The sequence below is a fragment of the Coregonus lavaretus genome (assembly GCF_964263955.1).
Source record: "Coregonus lavaretus genome assembly, chromosome: 9".
In the NCBI taxonomy this organism is placed as follows: Eukaryota; Metazoa; Chordata; class Actinopteri; order Salmoniformes; family Salmonidae; genus Coregonus; species Coregonus lavaretus.
In genome coordinates, this window is record NC_139996.1 from 37,768,766 (window position 1) to 37,787,245 (window position 18,480).

Below are 18,480 nucleotides of genomic sequence, written 5' to 3' on the forward strand. Positions count from 1 at the left end.
GCTGGGAGGGAACAACAAGCTGGCTTTGGGATGATGGCACTTGGGGGTAAAGCGCAGCTCCTCCATTTTCCCATGTGAGCAAGGCCACGAAAATGAGCTGCTGCACAGGCGTCAAGGGTAGATCCCTTAAGGGATTTTCACAGTCTACAAAAACAGAGCAGATGGAGGTCCGTTTGCATTGCTCTTTACATATTTCTACATACATTTGTGCGGCTGAAATTTTGGAACGCAATGCAAACAGACCTCCGTCGGCTCCTTTTGCTTAGACTGTGTAGAGCCCTTTAGACACTACCCTCTGCGCCTTTTCAGGTTCTAGCCTTAGGGCAAAAGTCAGCATGTCCGCTCTTCCTCCGGTCTTATCTGACAAGCAGAGCAGGATGACAGATTGCCATTTGCCATCTATCATAGTCCTCTTCCCATGCAAGCAAACATAGTAAAACAGTTTCACAAGTGCACCTCCTCGGAACGCCACCAGTGGCTGCCATCACTCTAGGTGAACAAGGCAGGGAGTAAAACCTGATTAACACTTCCCCATTCTCTCGGTGGATTCCTATCACTCATAAGCTCAATTCTCATTTATTTAACACGGGAACAGGCTTTTTTGGCTCACTACAAAACTCCCTTACAGATGTAGGATCTAAATTTGATCACACTTGCAGGAGAACTTTCCTGCTGTAGCAAACTGGCTCAAATTATGATCCTACTGTCACGACTTCCTCCGAAGCTGCCTCCCCTCCTTGTTCGGGCAGGCTTCGGTGTTCGTCGTCACCGGGCTTCTAGCCACTGCTGCTCCATATCTCATCATTCCATTTGTCTTGTCTGGTCAATTACACACACCTGGTTCATATTCCCCTCATTAGTACGTGTTTAAGTGTTCCCTCTGCCCCCTTGTCCTTGTGGGTGATTGTTCATTGTGAGGATTAGTAGCTCGATTGAGCTCAGTATTTTGTATTGCCAGGGTATTTTTCCCGTGTGCATGTTTGTTCCAGTGCGTCTGTTTTGCGCACTGGACTGGTTACGCTGGATTACGGAATAAACTCTGTATACTGTGATTTACCCTCCTGCGCCTGACTCCTTCAAATCACGCATCACAGAATCACCCACCAACATCGAGTCAGCAGGAGAGGAGTGCATGCCTGGAGTCGTGGCACAGGTCCAGGAGCATTCAACAATGCTAGCCAGCTTGGGAGAAGCGATGGATCGGGTTCTCCAGGTCGTCCAACACCTGGAGAGGAGAGGACCCGATCTGTCGAGACCAGCTGGGCAACCGGATCCAGCCACCCAGCACCCAGAGGGATCCATATATCTTGACCACGGGAGTTCGACGGGACAGCTGCTCTCTGCCAGGGATTCCTCATCCAACTGGAGCTCTACCTCTCCAGCATCAGGCCGGCCCCATCGGAGCAGGAGAAGGTGTCCGCCCTCGTCTCCTGCCTCTCAGGGAAAGCCCTGGAGTGGGCCAAAATGGTCTGGAACGAAAGAGGAGCCGCATTGGACACTACGGGGAGTTCGCTCGCCTCTTTCGGGCTGGCTTCGATCACCCGCCCGAAGGGCGAGAGGCGGGCGAGCGGCTGGTCCACCTGAGGCAGGGGATGAGGACTGCGCAGGACTTTGCCTTGGAGTTTCGGACTTTAGCAGCTGGGTCCTGGTGGAACGAGTGGGCCCTTATCGACCACTTCCGGTGCCATCTGCGGGAGGATGTCCGAAGGGAGCTAGCCTGCCGGGACACCATGTTGTCCTTCACGCAACTGGTGGACATGGCCATCCGTTTGGACAACCTGCTGGCGGCCAGAAGACATCCTGGAGGGGATCTGCCCGTTCCAACCCCGGCCGACTCGGATCACGAGCTGATGGAGCTGGGTGGAGCCGCGATCCGAGAGAGCGGAGGACGGCAGCGCCAGTGTCACTCTGGTGGCACGAAGAGGCGAGCGATGTCGTCAGCATTTTTTTGGGTCTGGAGGCGGCAGGCAGGGCACTCTTGCATCACCCCCAGGTATCGAACACCCACACTTGTTCAGAGCCCTCTGCTGCGCACTGTACCCTACCCATCCACTTTCCTGATCACATTGTAGTTCCCCAGTGTAAGGCGCTAGTCAATTCAGGCGCAGCAGGGAACTTTATGGACAGGGCATTCTCACACAGTCTAGGCATTTCATTGGTTCCCCTATCCATTCCACTCCCCATCAGAGCACTTGACAGTCGACCATTAGGGTCTGGGTTTGTTAGGGAAGTTACAGCACCAATCACCATGGTTACCCACGAGACTCATTGCGAGCAAGTCACGTTTTTATCATTGAGACTCCTGCTTTCCCTGTGGTACTAGGTATCCCTTGGTTGGCACTCCACAACCCCACATTCTCATGGCCGCAGAGGGTTCTCACGGGGTGGTCGCGAGAGTGTCAGGGTAGGTGTCTCGGTGTTTCCGTTGGTGCAACCACGGTGGAAAGTCCAGACACTACCTCCAACGTGCGCATTCCCCCCGAATACCTAGATTTTGCGCACGCGTTTTCCAAAATGCAGGTGTCCAAGTTACCACCTCATCGGGTGGGGGATTGCGCGATAAACCTCTGGGTAGACGCTGTGCCTCCCAGGAGTCATGTGTATCCCCTGTCACAGGCTGAAAGGGAGGCTATGGAAACATACGTCACCGAGTCCCTGTGCCAGGGGTTTATACGTCCCTCCACTTCACCCGCCTCCTCGAGTTTCTTTTTTGTGAAGAAGAAAGACGGCGGTCTGTGCCCTTGCATTGATTATCGATCACTGAACAAGGAGACAATACGATTTAGTTATCCTCTCCCCCTCATTCCTTCAGTGATCAAGTCAATGCATGCGGCGCGCTTCTTCACCAAATTAGATCTCCGGAGTGCGTACAACCTGGTGCGTGTCCGAGAGGGGGATGAGTGGAAGACAGCATTCAGCACAACCACGGGGCATTATGAATACCTGGTGATGCCCTACGGTTTGATGAATGCTCCATCCGTCTTCCAGTCCTTTGTGAACGAGGTGTTTCGGGACATGCTTGGTCGCGGTGTAGTGGTCTACATCGGTGACTTTCTGGTGTATTCCACTATGCGCGCCGAGCATGTGTCCCTGGTTCGCAAAGTGCTGGCCCGACTGTTGGAAAATGACCTTTATGCCAAGGCAGAAAAGTGTCTGTTTTTCCAGCAGTCCGTCTCCTTCCTTGGATACCGCATTACCACCTCAGGTGTGGAGATGGAGAGAGATCGCATTTCAGCTGTGCGTAATTGGCCGACTCCAACCACGGTTAAGGAGGTGCAGTGCTTTATTGGCTTCGCCAACTACTATCGGAGGTTTATCCGGGGCTTTGGCAAGGTCGCAGCTCCCATTACATTTCTGTTGAAGGGTGGGCCATCCCGGCTCCGCTGGTCTGCTGAAGCTGACAGGACCTTCAGTAACCTGAGGGGTCTGTTCACCTCAGCCCCGGTACTGGCCCACCCCGATCCATCACTACCGTTCGTAGTGGAGGTGGATGCGTCCGAGGTAGGGATAGGTGCTGTCCTATCTCAATGCTCGGGCACGCTACCACGCCCCTGTGCCTTCTTCTCTAAGATGCTCAGCCCGGCAGAGCAGAACTACGACGTTGGTGATCGGGAGCTGTTGGCTGTTGTCCGAGCCCTGACCGTGTGGAGGCATTGGCTCGAAGGTGCGAAACAGCCTTTCCTCATCTGGATGGACCACCGTAACCTGGAATACATCCGGGCAGCGAGGAGGCTGAATCCTTGCCAGGCCAGGTGGGCCCTATTCTTCACCCGGTTTGATTTCACACAATCATACATCCCGGGTACGAAGAACGTGAAGGCAGACGCATTGTCACAGCTGTATGACACATAGGAGAGGCCCAGAGACAACACCCCCATACTCCAGTCCTCCTGCATTGTGGCGCCGGTTGTATGGGCGATGGACGCGGATATAGAGCAGGCGTGACGCACAGAGCCATCTCCACTCAGTGTCCAGCTGGGCTGCAGTACGTGCCTGCTCTTATCCGTGACCGTCTGATCTACTGGGCACACACATCAACCTCCTCTGGTCACCCAGGTATCGGTCATACAGTGCGCTGCCTGACCGGAAAGTACTGGTGGCCTACCTTGGCTAAGGACGTGAGGGTGTATGTCTCCTCCTGCTCGGTGTGCGCCCAAAATAAGGCACCTAGGCACCTCCCAGTGGGTAAATTACAACCTTTACCAGTTCCACAACGACCATGGTCTCACCTGAGTGTTGATTTCCTTACCGATCTTACCCTCTCCCAAGGTAACACCACCATCCTGGTCGTTGTGGACCGTTTTTCCAATGCCTGCCGCCTCCTTCCTCTGCACGGTCTCCCCACAGCCCTGTAAACTGCGGAGGCCCTGTTTACACGTCTTCTGGCACTACGTGGTACCAGAGGATATTGTGTCTGACCGGGGTCCCCAGTTCACATCCAAGGTCTGGAAGGCATTCATGGAACGTCTGGGGGTCTCGGTCAGCCTGACCTCTGGTTTCCACCCCGAGTCTAATGGGCAGGTGGAACGGGTAAATCAGGATGAGGGTAGGTTCCTGCGGTCCTACTGCCAGGACCGGCCGGGGGAGTGGTCAGTGTTCTTGCCATGGGCCGAATATGCCCAGAACTCTCTCTGTCACTCCTCCACTAACCTAACGCCATTCCAATGTGTTTTAGGTTACCAACCGGTTCTGGCACCGTGGCACCAGAGCCAGACCGACGCTCCTGCGGTGGATGACTGGTTTCAGCGCGTGGAGGAGACATGGGACGTTGCCCACGTCCACCTCCAACGCGCCGTGCGTTGTCAGAAGGCCAACGCTGACCGCCACCGCAGTGAGGCCCCAGTCTTCGTACCGGGTGATCGGGTCTGGCTCTCAACCTGGAATCTGCCCCTCCGCCAGCCCTGCCGGAAGCTGAGCCCGCGGTTTGTGGGGCTGTTAAAAGTCCTGAGGAGAATCAACGAGGTTACCTATAGATTATTACTCCCCCTTGATTACCGTATTAACCCCTCGTTTCATGTGTCTCTCCTCAGGCCGGTGGTGGCTGGTCCACTCTAGGAGTCTGAGGTGTGGGAGGTCCCTCCGCCTCCTCTGGACATCGAGGGGGCCCCGGCGTACTCCGTCCGTTCCATCCTGGATTCGAGGCCTCGGGTGGGGGGCCTTCAGTACCTCGTGGAGTGGGAGGGGTACATTCCGGAGGAACGGTGCTGGGTCCCGGTGAGGGATATCCTCGATCCCTCCCTGTTGCGGGATTTCCACCGTCTCCATCCGGCTCGCCCTGCTCCGCGTCCTCCTGGTTGTTCCAGTGGCCGGGGTCGGCGCGCTGCTGGAGCTGCTCGTCAAGGGGGGGGGGGGGGGGGGGGGGGTACTGTCACGACTTCCTCCGAAGCTGCCTCCCCTCTTTGTTGGGGTAGGCTTCGGCGTTCGTCGTCACCGGCCTTCTAGCCACTGCCGCTCCATATCTCATCATTCCATTTGTCTTGTCTTGTCAATTACACACACCTGGTTCATATTCCCCTCATTAGTACGTGTTTAAGTGTTCCCTCTGCCCACTTCTCCTTGTGGGTGATTGTTCATTGTGAGGATTAGTAGCTTGGTTAAGCTCAGTATTTTGTATAGCCAGGGTATTTTCCCTGTGTGCATGTTTGTTCCAGTGCACCTGTTTTGCGCACTGGACTGGTTACGCTGGATTACAGAATAAACTCTGTATACTGTGATTTACCCTCCTGAGCCTGACTCCTTCAAATCACGCATCACACCTACATCTAAAGCCCACTTTGTTTTGGGGATTTTTCGGCAAGCCAATGGCTACTCAGCTCTATTGATGGAGAACCCTATCTATCGAGCTAAAGAACAGTCAGTACAGTTACTTATACTTTCTGGTTAAAGATGAAGAGAAGGCGTCAGAGCCCCAGACAGCAATCGGATACTTCCTCGTCCTGTTTCTACACCTGTGCTTGGTACATGCAGTCGGGGCACACTCTACCTCCATTTTACGGGAGTAAGCGATGGGATATTTTAGAGCCAAGACGGACCAAACACATACTGTAGCTGCTCTATTGCACAGGATTAGGATGTCCAGGTAACCAGTATGTTTCCTTCTGTCTTTTAGCTACACCGTCTGATGTCTTACGTCATTCCGTCGACTTCTCTCTTGCACATAGCCCCGCTCGGTGACACGGTATGGCCATACATGTCGCCACTCACAAGGGCGCAGTCCAAGAGGATTGAGCATGTTTTTCACACATTTTGAAGTACCCCAGTTACTGGGACAGACTCTCTGCCCCCTCTGCAGCTTTATTGCACCCTCAGGTGTGCATGACACATGGGCACAAGCGTATTCCAGCCTCTAGAGAGCCCACTTCTCGCATCTATCCAGACTGACTCCCAGACTGTTAGAGGCGACAACACTGTAAGGGTTTTTGGAGACTCCATCCCCAAGTGGTGATAACGCACCACTAGGGGTTAAAGTGCTAGCACACCCCTGGCAAGGATGATGCCTTACACTTTTTCCTACTCTATGCCTCATAGTCCCCACTCCAATAACCAGAGTGCGGGAACAGGGCTTATCCCTCATCTTCGAGCCCCTCGATGACCAGGGAAGCTCTGGTTGGCAGAGATCGCTCTCCTGCTTTACAACCAGCCCAGGCAGCTATCGTTATGCAGGGATCTTTTGACCCAAGTGAACGAGGAGATTTGCCACCCTCACCAAGAAACCATGGCCCTCTGGCCCTGGCCTGTGAGAAGATGAATCTGAATGTGACAGGCTTGCCACTCAAGGCCATTTAGTATCCAATGCCTGAGCCCCTTCTACATGCTCACTGTATGGAAAAACAAGTGCTGTGTTTTTGAGAAGTGGTGTGACCTAAAAAAGACAATTCCTTATCAATGCTCTGTATCCAAGATTTTACTAGGAGTGAGTGTTTGTGTGTGTGTTGAAGTGACAGTGTGTGTGAGTGTGTAGGGCCCTGTGAATTTGCATAGAGAGAGCAAATATTGAAATAAAAAGTCAATAAAGATACAAGGTAAACCCAGTCCGTGTAGCTATTTTGTTAGCTATTTATCACTAGTTTTGCTTGGGGATAGAAGCCATTCAAGAGCCTGTTGGTGTCAGACTTGATGCACTGGTACCTCTTGCCTTGCGGCAGCAGAGAAAATAGACTATGGCTTGGGTGGTTGGGGTCTTTGACGATTTTCAGGGCCTTTTTTTCACACCGCCTGATATAGAGGTCCTGGATGGCAGGGAGCTCGGCCCCAGTGATGTACTGGGCTGTCCGCACAGAGGACGGGTTAGTGCCGCCTTATAAAGAGGGAGGGGCTCACCTTTGACAAACATTGTGTGATTGGTTCTTCATAGTAGTGATCTGCCTCCAGCGAATCCCATTGTGAGACATCTCACTCATATTATCAGAGAACAGGGGTTATGAAAGAAACCTTGAGTTATGTGAATGTGACCAATACTAATGTGACTAACCTTATCTGACCAACCATCCCATCAGCTATCTTCCACATGCATGCTGACATACTGACCATGTTCCTTAAGGTGATGTTCCAAGAATAAATCTGTTATACCTTAATGCTACAGCTGTAGATCAGGGCAGGACTCAAAGGGAAACCAATGAAGGCAGTGGCCAAAAACAGCATCAAGATTAGCTCCCCAATTAGATGCTTTGTGTGAGAGCCATACATGAAGCCTGCCAGGTGCACATGGTCTATGCCTGTCACAGGGATTCAACAGTAAACTGATGCTTGTTTAATCAATTTGCAGCGATGTTACATTCTTCACCACCAGGAGGAATATGTGGTCTACATGAGTGATTGGAACTCTCCTGACCAGCTCAATTAATTATGTTACAACACGCAACAGGCTTGTGCTCTCTATGAACATGAACTTCCTCCTCTTTAGTGCCCTTTAACATACTTCTTTACAATACCAGGCATTATGTCTTACATGATACAACTATGAGTTCAAACATAATTCCTTTAAATGTAGCATAATCTACTGGACTCATTGTGTAAAATAACATCCGCAATGCTTCCCTGACCACTGGTCCACAGAACTAGCCTACACTTTCCAAGTTGATATTCCTTTAGATTGACAGTTTATCACGAACTAACTATTTATTTCTGGAGTCTAAACCTGCTTCTTATTTCTTCATTCAACCAGTCCAGCAGGTGACGCTGTTTTATATTGTATAGACAATAGACATGTTTTTATGTCACTTCTCTGTTGTTGCCGGAAGTGAACCGCGCTTGTCTGTGGAAGTGTGGCGTTTATTTAGCTAGACAATTTCCATGTGGTTCTGATTCAACAACTGTTTCAAAGCTAATCTGTAGCTAGTACTGTACTGTAAAAATGGGCAAAAAGGGTAAAAAAGACCAAAAGAAAGTGAAAGGAGCAGAGAAAACAGCAGCCAAAATGGATAAAAAGATTTCAAAGCGGTCTAAACGAGAAGAGGTAACGTTAGGCATGTCTGTCTCCCCTTTCAACTGTCAGCTACTAGCTAGCTAGCTCTAATTACAGTTTAAGACAAGAGACATAGCTATGTCTTTATAGCATAACATCTTATGGCATAAACTCGTCATCGTGTGTGTGTGTGTGTGTGTGTGTGTGTGTGTGTGTGTGTGTGTGTGTGTGTGTGTGCGCGCGCGCGCGTGCGTGCGAGTGTAAAAAATTCCTACTCAATCACATAAAGTTAATGTCATTGTCTGACAGACATTGTACAGAGTGAATAGTTTCAGCTGTTGTTCATTTAGGTGTTGTTTTCATTTGGCATTGGTACAGGAGGACCTGGCGGCACTGATAGCTGAGTTTCAGTCCCTGGATGCCAAGAAGACAACAGTTGTGGAGACCGCCTGCCCACCCCCCTCACCCAGGTGACCCACTACTCTGTCCTAGATGTTGATAGGTGTTGACCTAGCTTGTGTTCAATGGGCACAAAACGGGAGAAAATGTGTTGAAACCAGGGAGTTACTATGGCTGATCTTGTCCAATAAGAATTGTCTCATTTAGATTTGTTCCATTTCAAAACCCTTACTGTTTCGTGCCTACTGAACAGCTCACGTCAGAGCCAGGTGTCACAAGCATTTTTGTAACATCTGCTAAATATGTGTATGCGACCAAGAAAATGTGATTTGATTTGATAGAAGTGGTATCCTGTTTGTCTCATCACTCCTCAGGTTGAACGCCTCTCTGTCAGCACACCCCGACAAGGATGAGCTGATCTTGTTTGGAGGCGAGTTCTTCAACGGCAAAAAGGTACAATTCATATACCCTACATGACCAAAAGTATGTGGACACCTGCTCGTCGAACATCTCATTCCAAAATCATGGGCATTAATATGGAGTTAGTCCCCCCTTTGCTACTATAACAGCCTCCACTCTTCTGGGAAGGCTTTCCACTACATGTTGGAACATTGCTGCAGGGACGTGCTTCCATTCAGCCACAAGAGCATTAGTGAGGTCTGATGTTGGCCGATTAGGCCTGGCTCGCAGTCGGCGTTCCAATTCATCCCAAAGGTGTTCGATGGGGTTGAGGTCAGGGCTCTGTGCAGGCCAGTCAAGTTCTTCCACACCGATCTTGAAAAACTATTTCTGTATGGACCTCGCTTTGTGCACGGGGGCATTGTCATGCTGAAACAGGAAAGGGCCTTCCCTAAACTGTTGCCACAAAATTGGAAGCACAGAATCGTCTAGAATGTAATTGTATGCTGTAGCATTAAGATTTCCCTTCACTGGAACTAAGGGGCCTGAACCATGAAAAACAGCCATTATTACACCATTATTACTCCTCCACCAAACTTTACAGTTGGCACTTCATTGGGGCAGGTAGCGTTCTCCTGGCATCCACCAAACCCGAATCCACTAATTTGAAGGGGTGTCCACATACCTTTGTATATAGAGTGTACCTTGAACACCTTTATATTATTTTTTTGTATTTTACTAATCCTTATCGGCTTTGGATGAATAGGGTTTTTGATTGACAGTGGGTTTATTTTCTTCTTTTCAGACGTACCTCTACAACGACCTGTTCTTCTATAACATAAAGAAGAACACCTGGGTGAAGTCAGACATCCCCAACCCTCCTCCACGACGCTGTGCTCACCAGGTAACTATGTACCTCCTGTCAACCTCCAACCACCATCTCTACCCACATCCACTTTCAGGGATGCAAACATGTCACTTTTCGGCGATATTCTCAGTTTTGATCTCAAAATAGGTCATCCAGATGAAACGTGTAGATCCGTAAAGGAACGTGTGGGGCAGGTATGACGAAAGTGCGCAGACGCAGAGTGTATCACCCATTAAGCAATAAAAGAGAGCGCAAACAGATCTTATCCCTTTGCGATGACTACCTTCTCTCTCTAAATTAATGACTGAGTACAGAATGCATCCCTACCCTACTCGTCCTACAAATTGAATATCATACGGAGTTCAGAGCGTGATGTCAGATATGTCATGTCAGAATGAGTGATTCATCCAATATCACGTGTGACCGATGTGAGCAGCCAGCTGCATCCCCTAACCAGCCATTAGCCTACTCAGCTGCTTCTTTCAGTCCGTTCTTTATGCGCATCTCCATCAGTATTTAAATCTTATTTTGCTGTGATGGCGAGCTGGGGTGTGCAGACAGTGATGGGGTTTCTGTTGTTACATATGTTTAATTATTGGAGCAGCTCCCAGGGTGAGCGAAGTGGATACGTATCTTTTCATTTCGCCTGTAAGAACAAGCAGGCCATTTATATAATTTTATAAACCATGTCGCGGGCTGTTTTAAACTACTCGCGGGCAGCGAGTTTTTGGTTTGTACTTCAAAGCTATATCTGAAGGGGTGGGGGAAACCCTGTGGTGTCACGATACTACTCTGTATTGTGATTGTTGGCCTGGTATCACATCGTTAGTAAAATCAGAATCCCCTTTATTCGCCAAGTACATTTAGACATAATCAGATTTTACTTAGTGGTATGGTGCTGCTAGTGATAGACAACATTTAGAGACAGAATACAGACAGCAGAGTTTAAACAAAGTTTACATACATTATATACAACTAGGTAGAGTGAGCATAGAGCTATATATGGTTGATATACAGTGGATGTAAAAATATACAGTATCAGTATGAATATATCTAAATGCAGAGAGACAACCCCAATCAGAAAATCTCCATCGATTTCTCGTGTGTTTCCGTGCTATAACAAAAAGGTCAACTTTTTGGGCCCTCACCAGTTTGCATCCCTGTACTTTACAGAGCTCACCAGATCCCCCCTTCCTTCTGCCAGGAGTCTACCTTTACTCTTTATCGTCACTTAGACAGCTCAGAATGGGGAACTTTTTCACACCTTTGTTCTACTTTTAGGGAACTCAAAAGTATGTCACACCTTTACTGACAATTATTGTATTTTTATTATTTTTCTCTGTTGTGGATTAGTGGTGCAGTGATTCCTCTCACTGCGGAACTCAACTTGCAGCCTGGCCATCGTTCTGTCATTCTCCCTTTTGGACACCAGGGGACAGACTTTGATACAACTATGAAGAGATTTGAGAGATTGCCAAGGTAGATGGTATCTATCTGATAACTCTCTCTCCCTCTAACTTTCTCCATCTCTCTCTCTCCATCTCGCTCTCTCGCTCTCTCTCCTTTCTCTGTCTCTCTCTCTTCTCTCTCTCTGCAGGCGGTGGTAGTTCCACAGGCAGGGGGGCAGCTGTGGGTGTTTGGGGGGGAGTTTGCGTCTCCTGACGGGGAGCAGTTCTACCACTATAAAGACCTCTGGGTTCTTCACCTCTCCACAAACACCTGGGAGCAGATCAAGTGAGGGAGCCATATTGCTATTGTAGTAATAGTGGGTGTAAAGTATGTTTGAGATGCTACTAGATGAACCTGGTTGTGTCAGTGTTTGTGAGTATAAGTGTTGTGTCTGTAACCCAGGGTTCCAGGTGCCCCCTCTGGTAGGAGTGGACATCGTATGGTCCTGAGTAAGAGGCAGTTGCTGTTGTTCGGAGGCTTCCACGAAAGTGCTAGGTAAGGAGAGATGATAGGAGGCGCTATTGTGTCAGTTAAGGAGAGGTGATAGGTGGAGTATTTGTAATTGTAGGAAATAAGAGGAAAGAAAAGAGTGATAACCTTGTGGCTTGCTTTATGGCTGTGGCCAAAATATCACAATATTAGATGTAGCCACTGCGTGAAATATGCAAAATAAACTAGATTAGTCTTCTGCTTGTTGATAGTGTACTTCTTCTCTTACAGGGATTTTATCTACTACAACGATGTGCACGCCTTCAGTCTGGACTCCTTCACCTGGAGTCGCCTCTCCCCCTCCGGCACCGGCCCCTCCCCTCGCTCTGCCTGCCAGATGACCTCTACCCCCGATAGCTCCGGGGTCATCATCTATGGAGGATACTCCAAAGTGGTGTGTGTGTTTGTGCATTTGTGTGTGTGTGCGTGCACTCAACAGGTTCTTGTTAATTTGATATGATATTGAGAGATATGCAGCAAGTCTTTGAATGACTCCATTACATTTTAATCAAAGTTGTATTTTATTGTTCCCTTTTAGAAAGCTAAGAAAGATGTGGAAAAGGGAACCATCCACTCTGACATGTTTCTGCTCAAGAGAGATGGCAAAGAAGAACAAGGTACAGTGATGCTCAGGCTTATACTTACTATTGGCTACAGACTAGCCTGGACATATAAAACGCAGGACAGAGAAGCAATGTGATTTCTATTCACAGAACATTGTTCCTCATTTTGATTTTCTCCCTGTCAGAGAAGTGGTTGTGGTCCCGGGTGAGTCCCTCCGGCTCCAAGCCACCCGCCCGGTCGGGCTTCTCCCTGGCTGTGGGGCCCACGGGTCGGGCGCTGCTCTTCGGAGGGGTGTGTGACGAGGAGGAAGATGAGACTCTGGAGGGGGACTTCTACAACGACCTTTACCTGTATGACATCAACAAGCACCGCTGGTTCCCTGCTCAGCTCAAGGTAACTGCTGGAAACCTCCCTTTTGGCACATACAGTAAATAGTATGTTTACTTGGACAATTGTAAGCAACTGTGTTAATATTATTGTTGTTGCCCTGTTTTTCCCTCCCCTCGTCCAGGGCTGTAAGTCGGAGAAGAAGAAGCGTCGACGGGGGAAGAAGGGAGGGGAGCAAGGGGAGAGGTCAGAGGAGGGTCAGGCGGAGGAAGGGGCAGCAGCACAGGGACCTGTGGAGGTCATCAAGGAGATCGTCACTGAAGATGGAACGGTCATGACCATCAAGGAAATAATCCCCGGGACACAGGTGGAGGAAGAGAGCGAAGAAGAGGAGGAGGAAGATGAGGAAGGTGCCTCGGCCATCCTGGTGGAGCCCTGTGCTCGCTCCAGCGCCATGGCAACAGTGAAATATGGGAAGCTGTATTTATACGGGGGCATGTTTGAGGTGGGCGACCGCCAGTTCACCCTCAACGACCTGTACTGTCTAGACCTCCACAAGATGGACCAGTGGGAGGTGCTGGTCGAGATGGACCCCAGTAAGTAAGAGGGAAACTGGGCTTTTCTGTCTGTGTGTTTCTGTGGGATGGAGGTTGTGTTCCTGATCACAGTGACCCCTTCTCTCTGCAGAGACCCAAGAGTGGCTGGACGACTGGTCTGACTCAGAGGGGGATGAGGAGGGGGATGAGGAGGAAGCTAAAGGAGGTGATGACGAAGAGGAGGAATCTGAAGAAGAAGGTGACGAACAAGGTAAATGACAAAAAATCCCTCTATTCTTTTCAGTGTTTGTTTCTAACCCTACTTTATTCTGCTCTTCATGTGTTCAATGGTTATGATTGGCTGAAAGCCGTGGTATATCAGACAATATAAACTGGGTGGTTCGAGCCCTGAATGCTGATTGGCTGAAAGCCGTGGTATATCAGACCGTATACCATGGGTATGACAAAACATTTACTTTTACTTTTCTAATTACATTTGTAACCAGTTTATTAAAGCAATAAGGCACCTCGGGGTTTATGGTATATGGCCAATATACCTCAGCTAAGGGCTGTATCCAGGCACTCCGCGTTGCGTCGTGCTTAAGAACAGCCATTAGCTGTGGTATATTGGCCATATACGGTACCAAACCCCCTCGGGCCTTATTGCTTAAATGTACCTCTCCACTAGAGCAGTGAACAGGTTGCATCAAAGCCGAAGCCAAAAGCCTCTTATAGAAAGCCTCAAGGGACAGTGCTGTCTAAACACAATGTCAGTCGCAGTAGTGTTGACACCAGCAGTAACACTCTCTTCAAATCAAATCAAATCACATTTTATTTGTCATATGCGCCGAATACCACAGGTGTAGACCTTACAGTGAAATGATTTCTTACAAGCCCTTAACCAACAATGCCGTTTTAAGAAAAACAAGTGTTTAGTAAAAAATATATAAGTAAAAAATAAAGACTAAAAATAGACAAATTAAAGAGCAGCAGTAAAATAACAGTAGGGAGTACCGGTACAGAGTCAATGTGCGGCGGCACAGGTTAGTCGAAGTAATTGAGGTAATATGTACAGTACCAGTCAAAAGTTTGGACACACCTACTCATTCAAGGGTTTTTCTTTATTTTTTACTATTTTCTACATTGTAGAATAAGAGTGAAGACATCAAAACTATGAAATAACACATTTAGAATCATGTAGTAACCAAAAAAGTGTTAAACAAATCAAAATATATTTTATATTTGAGATTCTTCAAATAACCACCCTTTGCCTTGATGACAGCTTTGCACACTCTTGGCATTCTCTCAACCAGCTTCACCTGGAATGCTTTTCCAACAGTCTTGAAGGAGTTCCCACATATGCTGAGCACTTGTTGGCTGCTTTTCCTTCACTCTGCGGTCCGACTCATCCCAAACCATCTCAATTTGGTTGAGGTCGGGGGATTGTGGAGGCCAGGTCATCTGATGCAGCACTCCATCACTCTCCTTCTTGGTAAAATAGCCCTTACACAGCCTGGAGGTGTGTTGGGTCATTGTCCTGTTGAAAACCAATGATAGTCCCACTAAGCCCAAACCAGATGGGATGGTTAAGTGTGCCTTGAATTCTAAATAAATCACTGACAGTGTCACCAGCAATACACCCCCACACCATAACACCTCCTCCATGCTTTACGGTGGGAAATACACATGCAGAGATAATCCGTTCACCCACACCGCGTCTCACAAAGCCACGGCGGTTGGAACCAAAAATCTCAAATTTGGACTCCAGATCAAAGGACACACTTCCACCGGTCTAATGTCCATTGCTCTTGTTTCTTGGCCCAAGCAAGTCTCTTTAGTAGTGGTTTCTTTGCAGCAATTTGACCATGAAGGCCTGGTTCACACAGTCTCCTCTGAACAGTTGATGCTGAGATGTGTCTGTTACTTGAACTCTGTGAAGCATTTATTTGGGCTGCAATTTCTGAGGCTGGTAACTCTAATGAACTTATCCTCTGCAGCAGAGGTAACTCTGGGTCTTCCATTGCTGTGGCGGTCCTCATGAGAGCCAGTTTCATCGTTGCGCTTGATGGTTTTTGCAACTGCACATGAAGAAACTTTCAAAGTTCTTCACATTTTCCGTATTGACTGACCTTCATGTCTTAGTCGTTTCTCTTTGCTTATTTGAGCTGTTCTTGCCATAATATGGACTTGGTCTTTTACCAAATAGGGCTATCTTCTGTATACCCCCCCTACCTTGTCACAACTGATTGGCTCAAACGCATTAAGAAGGAAAGAAATTCCACAAATTAACTTTTAAGAAGGCACACCTGTTAATTGAAATGATTTCCAGGTGACTACCTCATGAAGCTGGGGGGGGGGGGGTGACAATGCAAGTAGTCCGAGTAGCCATTTCATTAGCTGTTCAGGAGTCTTATGGCTTGGGGGTTGAAGCTGTTAAGAAGCCTTTTGGACCTAGACTTGGCGCTCTGCTTGCCGTGCGGTAGAAGAGAGAACAGTCTATGACTAGGGTGGCTGGAGTCTTTGGCAATTTTTAGGGCCTTCCTCTGACACCGCCTGGTATAGAAGTCCTGGATGGCAGGAAGCTTGGCCCCAATTATGTACTGGGCCGTACACACTACCCTCTGTAGTGCCTTGTGGTCGGAGGCCGAGCAGTTGCCATACCAGGCGGTGATGCAACCAGTCAGTATGCTCTCGATGGTGCAGCTGTATAACTTTTTGAGGATCTGAGGACCCATGCCAAATATTTTCAGTCTCCTGAGGAGGAATAGGCTTTGTCGTGCCCTCTTTACGACTGTCTTGGTGTATTTGGACCATGATGATTTGTTGGTGATGTGGACACCAAGGAACTTGAAGCTCTCAACCTGCTCCACGACAGCCCCGTCGATGAGAATGGGGGCGTGCTCGGTCCTCCTTTACCGGTAGTCCACAATAATTTCCTTTGTCTTGATCACGTTAAGGAAGAGGTTGTTATAATAATATAATAATAATATGCCATTTAGCAGATGCTTTTATCCAAAGCGACTTACAGTCATGCATGCATACATTTTTTGTGTATGGGTGGTCCCGGGGATCGAACCCACTACCTTGGCGTTACAAGCGCCGTGCTCTACCAGCTGAGCTACAGAGGCACCACACGGCCAGGTCTCTGACCTCCTCCCTATAGGCTGTCTCATCGTTGTCGGTGATCAGGCCTACCACTGTTGTGTCATCGGCAAACTTAATGATGGTGTGGTGTGTGTGTGTGTGTGTGTGTTTACAGATGAGGAGGATCACCCCCCAGTGCAGCCAGGTGAGGCGCTGGAAGACTTCCAGAGTCGTACAGAGCAATACTGGGTAGGCCTGGCCCGGGCCAACATGGGCCCAGAGGCTAAGGACACGAAGGTGCAGAAAGTGGGCATAGCCATGGCCAAGGTGTTCTATGAAGACAAGCAGTGAGCCAGGGTGTGTGTGCATGTGTATCCGCCTTCTTTGTGTGTGTGTGTGTGTGAATGGATCCAGATGGAGAGTAGTAGATGTGTTATAGGGATGGATGAGGGTACTCTAAACTATTGTTTCCCAACTCCAGTCCTCAAGTACCCCCCAACAGTACACATTTGTATTGTAGCCCCAGACAAGGACACCTGATTCAACTTGTCAACTAATCATCAAGCCTTCAATGAGGTGAATCAGGTGAGTTTGTCTGGGGCTACAACAAAAATGTGTGCTGTTGGGGGTACTCGAGGACTGGAGTTGGGAACCACTGATGAGTACCCTCATCCTTCCCTATGACACACTACTAGAGTTGGAAAACACTGCTTTAAACTGAAGAGTCCAATGAAATCATCTCTCTGCTTTGTAAACATTTCCTGCCCTCATTTCATGCCTTTGTACAGTAGGCCTAACCGTGCAAGAAAAGATGCTGTTGTTTTGGCAGTTGGACTACACTGCAGTATGTATGCTGTATTGTATCTGGAATTAGTTTCTAGTTTCATATCTTCATGAAGATGGTAAGAAAATCCTTGTCATTGCTCACCCCCTTTGATTATTGTTTTCTAAACCAATTTGTCATTAAATAATACCACAATACTTCTGTAGTCTCTGTAGTCTTTTTAAGGGTGATGTCCTATGTGTTTAGTGTTGACATGGCTCAACTTGATAAGTACTGGTTGGTCTTTCCCAGGGTTTGTGTTGTATTGAAGATAAGAAGATTACGTTTTTGCCTTTAAAATAGATTGTTGACTCAACTCTTGACGTTTGAACCACTACCCTGCTGACTTGTACCAAAGCTTTGCCTGAACATCTACTGTAGTACATTGTCTCCCCCTACTGTTTACCTTATAGTATGCAGCAGTCACACGTAGTCAAACTCCCCCTGCTGTATGCTAAAGGTAGAACAGTTACTTTGTTTTTAGTTCGACTCCAGACTCATCTTCTTATCTTAAGATGGAGATAGGAAGCTATATCGCAGGAGGAGGACGATTCAGCGAGTGAGTGATTGAAAAGGACAATGAAAATACTTTAGAAAAATAGTCAGGTATCAATCAATCAAATGTATTTATAAAGCCCTTTTTTACATCAGCAAATGTCACAAAGTGCTTATACAGAACCCAGCCTAAAACCCCAAACAGCAAGCAATGCAGATGTAAAAGCATGGTGGCTAGGAAAAACTCCCTAGAAAGGCAAGAACCTAGGAAGAAACCTAGAGAGGAACCAGGCTCTGAGGGGTGGCCAGTCCTCTTCTGGCTGTTCAGGGTGGAGATTATAGGAGTACATAGCCATTAAGGCCAGATCGTTCTACAAGATAAGAGACAAGGGGTGAGGAAAGCAGGGCTAGATTATGAGCCAGGGAGGCAATCAGTGCCTCCAAATGAAACGCAGCCTAGATAGCTAGCTATCCCAGAGTGACCTATTTTCTCAGCCCTGAGAAGAATGAGGGATGAAGAGTGGAGTGATGAATAATAGATGGAGAGCAGAGAGATGGATGAGGTTACTGGGATGCTGCAGACTGTCTCCAACTCTTTCACTCACTCCCTTCTTCATTCGCCTTCGACCCCCTTTTTTATTTT

At 48.3% G+C, this 18,480-nt stretch overlaps 1 protein-coding gene across 1 annotated transcript; it reads left to right on the forward strand.

The window, feature by feature from the left end:
- Nucleotides 1–8,232: 8,232 nt before the first annotated feature.
- klhdc4 (kelch domain containing 4) lies at nt 8,233–17,500 on the forward strand. Its single transcript, XM_084168499.1, has 12 exons — nt 8,233–8,455; nt 8,783–8,874; nt 9,178–9,256; nt 10,008–10,106; nt 11,668–11,804; nt 11,922–12,014; nt 12,240–12,402; nt 12,547–12,625; nt 12,757–12,965; nt 13,084–13,495; nt 13,587–13,706; nt 16,695–17,500. Exons 1-12 carry the CDS (start codon nt 8,354–8,356, stop codon nt 16,868–16,870), a joined length of 1,761 nt encoding a protein of 586 aa, XP_084024625.1. The 5' UTR covers nt 8,233–8,353; the 3' UTR covers nt 16,871–17,500.
- The last annotated feature ends 980 nt before the right edge of the window (nt 17,501–18,480 follow it).

What these genes read in the sequence shown, in the direction of transcription:
- klhdc4 (XM_084168499.1), top strand. Translation starts at nt 8,354, where the DNA reads ATGGGCAAAAAGGGTAAAAAAGACCAAAAGAAAGTGAAAGGAGCAGAG. An exon ending in TGCCCACCCCCCTCACCCAG is followed by an intron (nt 8,875 to 9,177) that starts GTGACCCACTAC and finishes ATCACTCCTCAG; the next exon opens with GTTGAACGCCTCTCTGTCAG. An exon ending in AGATGGCAAAGAAGAACAAG is followed by an intron (nt 12,626 to 12,756) that starts GTACAGTGATGC and finishes TCTCCCTGTCAG; the next exon opens with AGAAGTGGTTGTGGTCCCGG.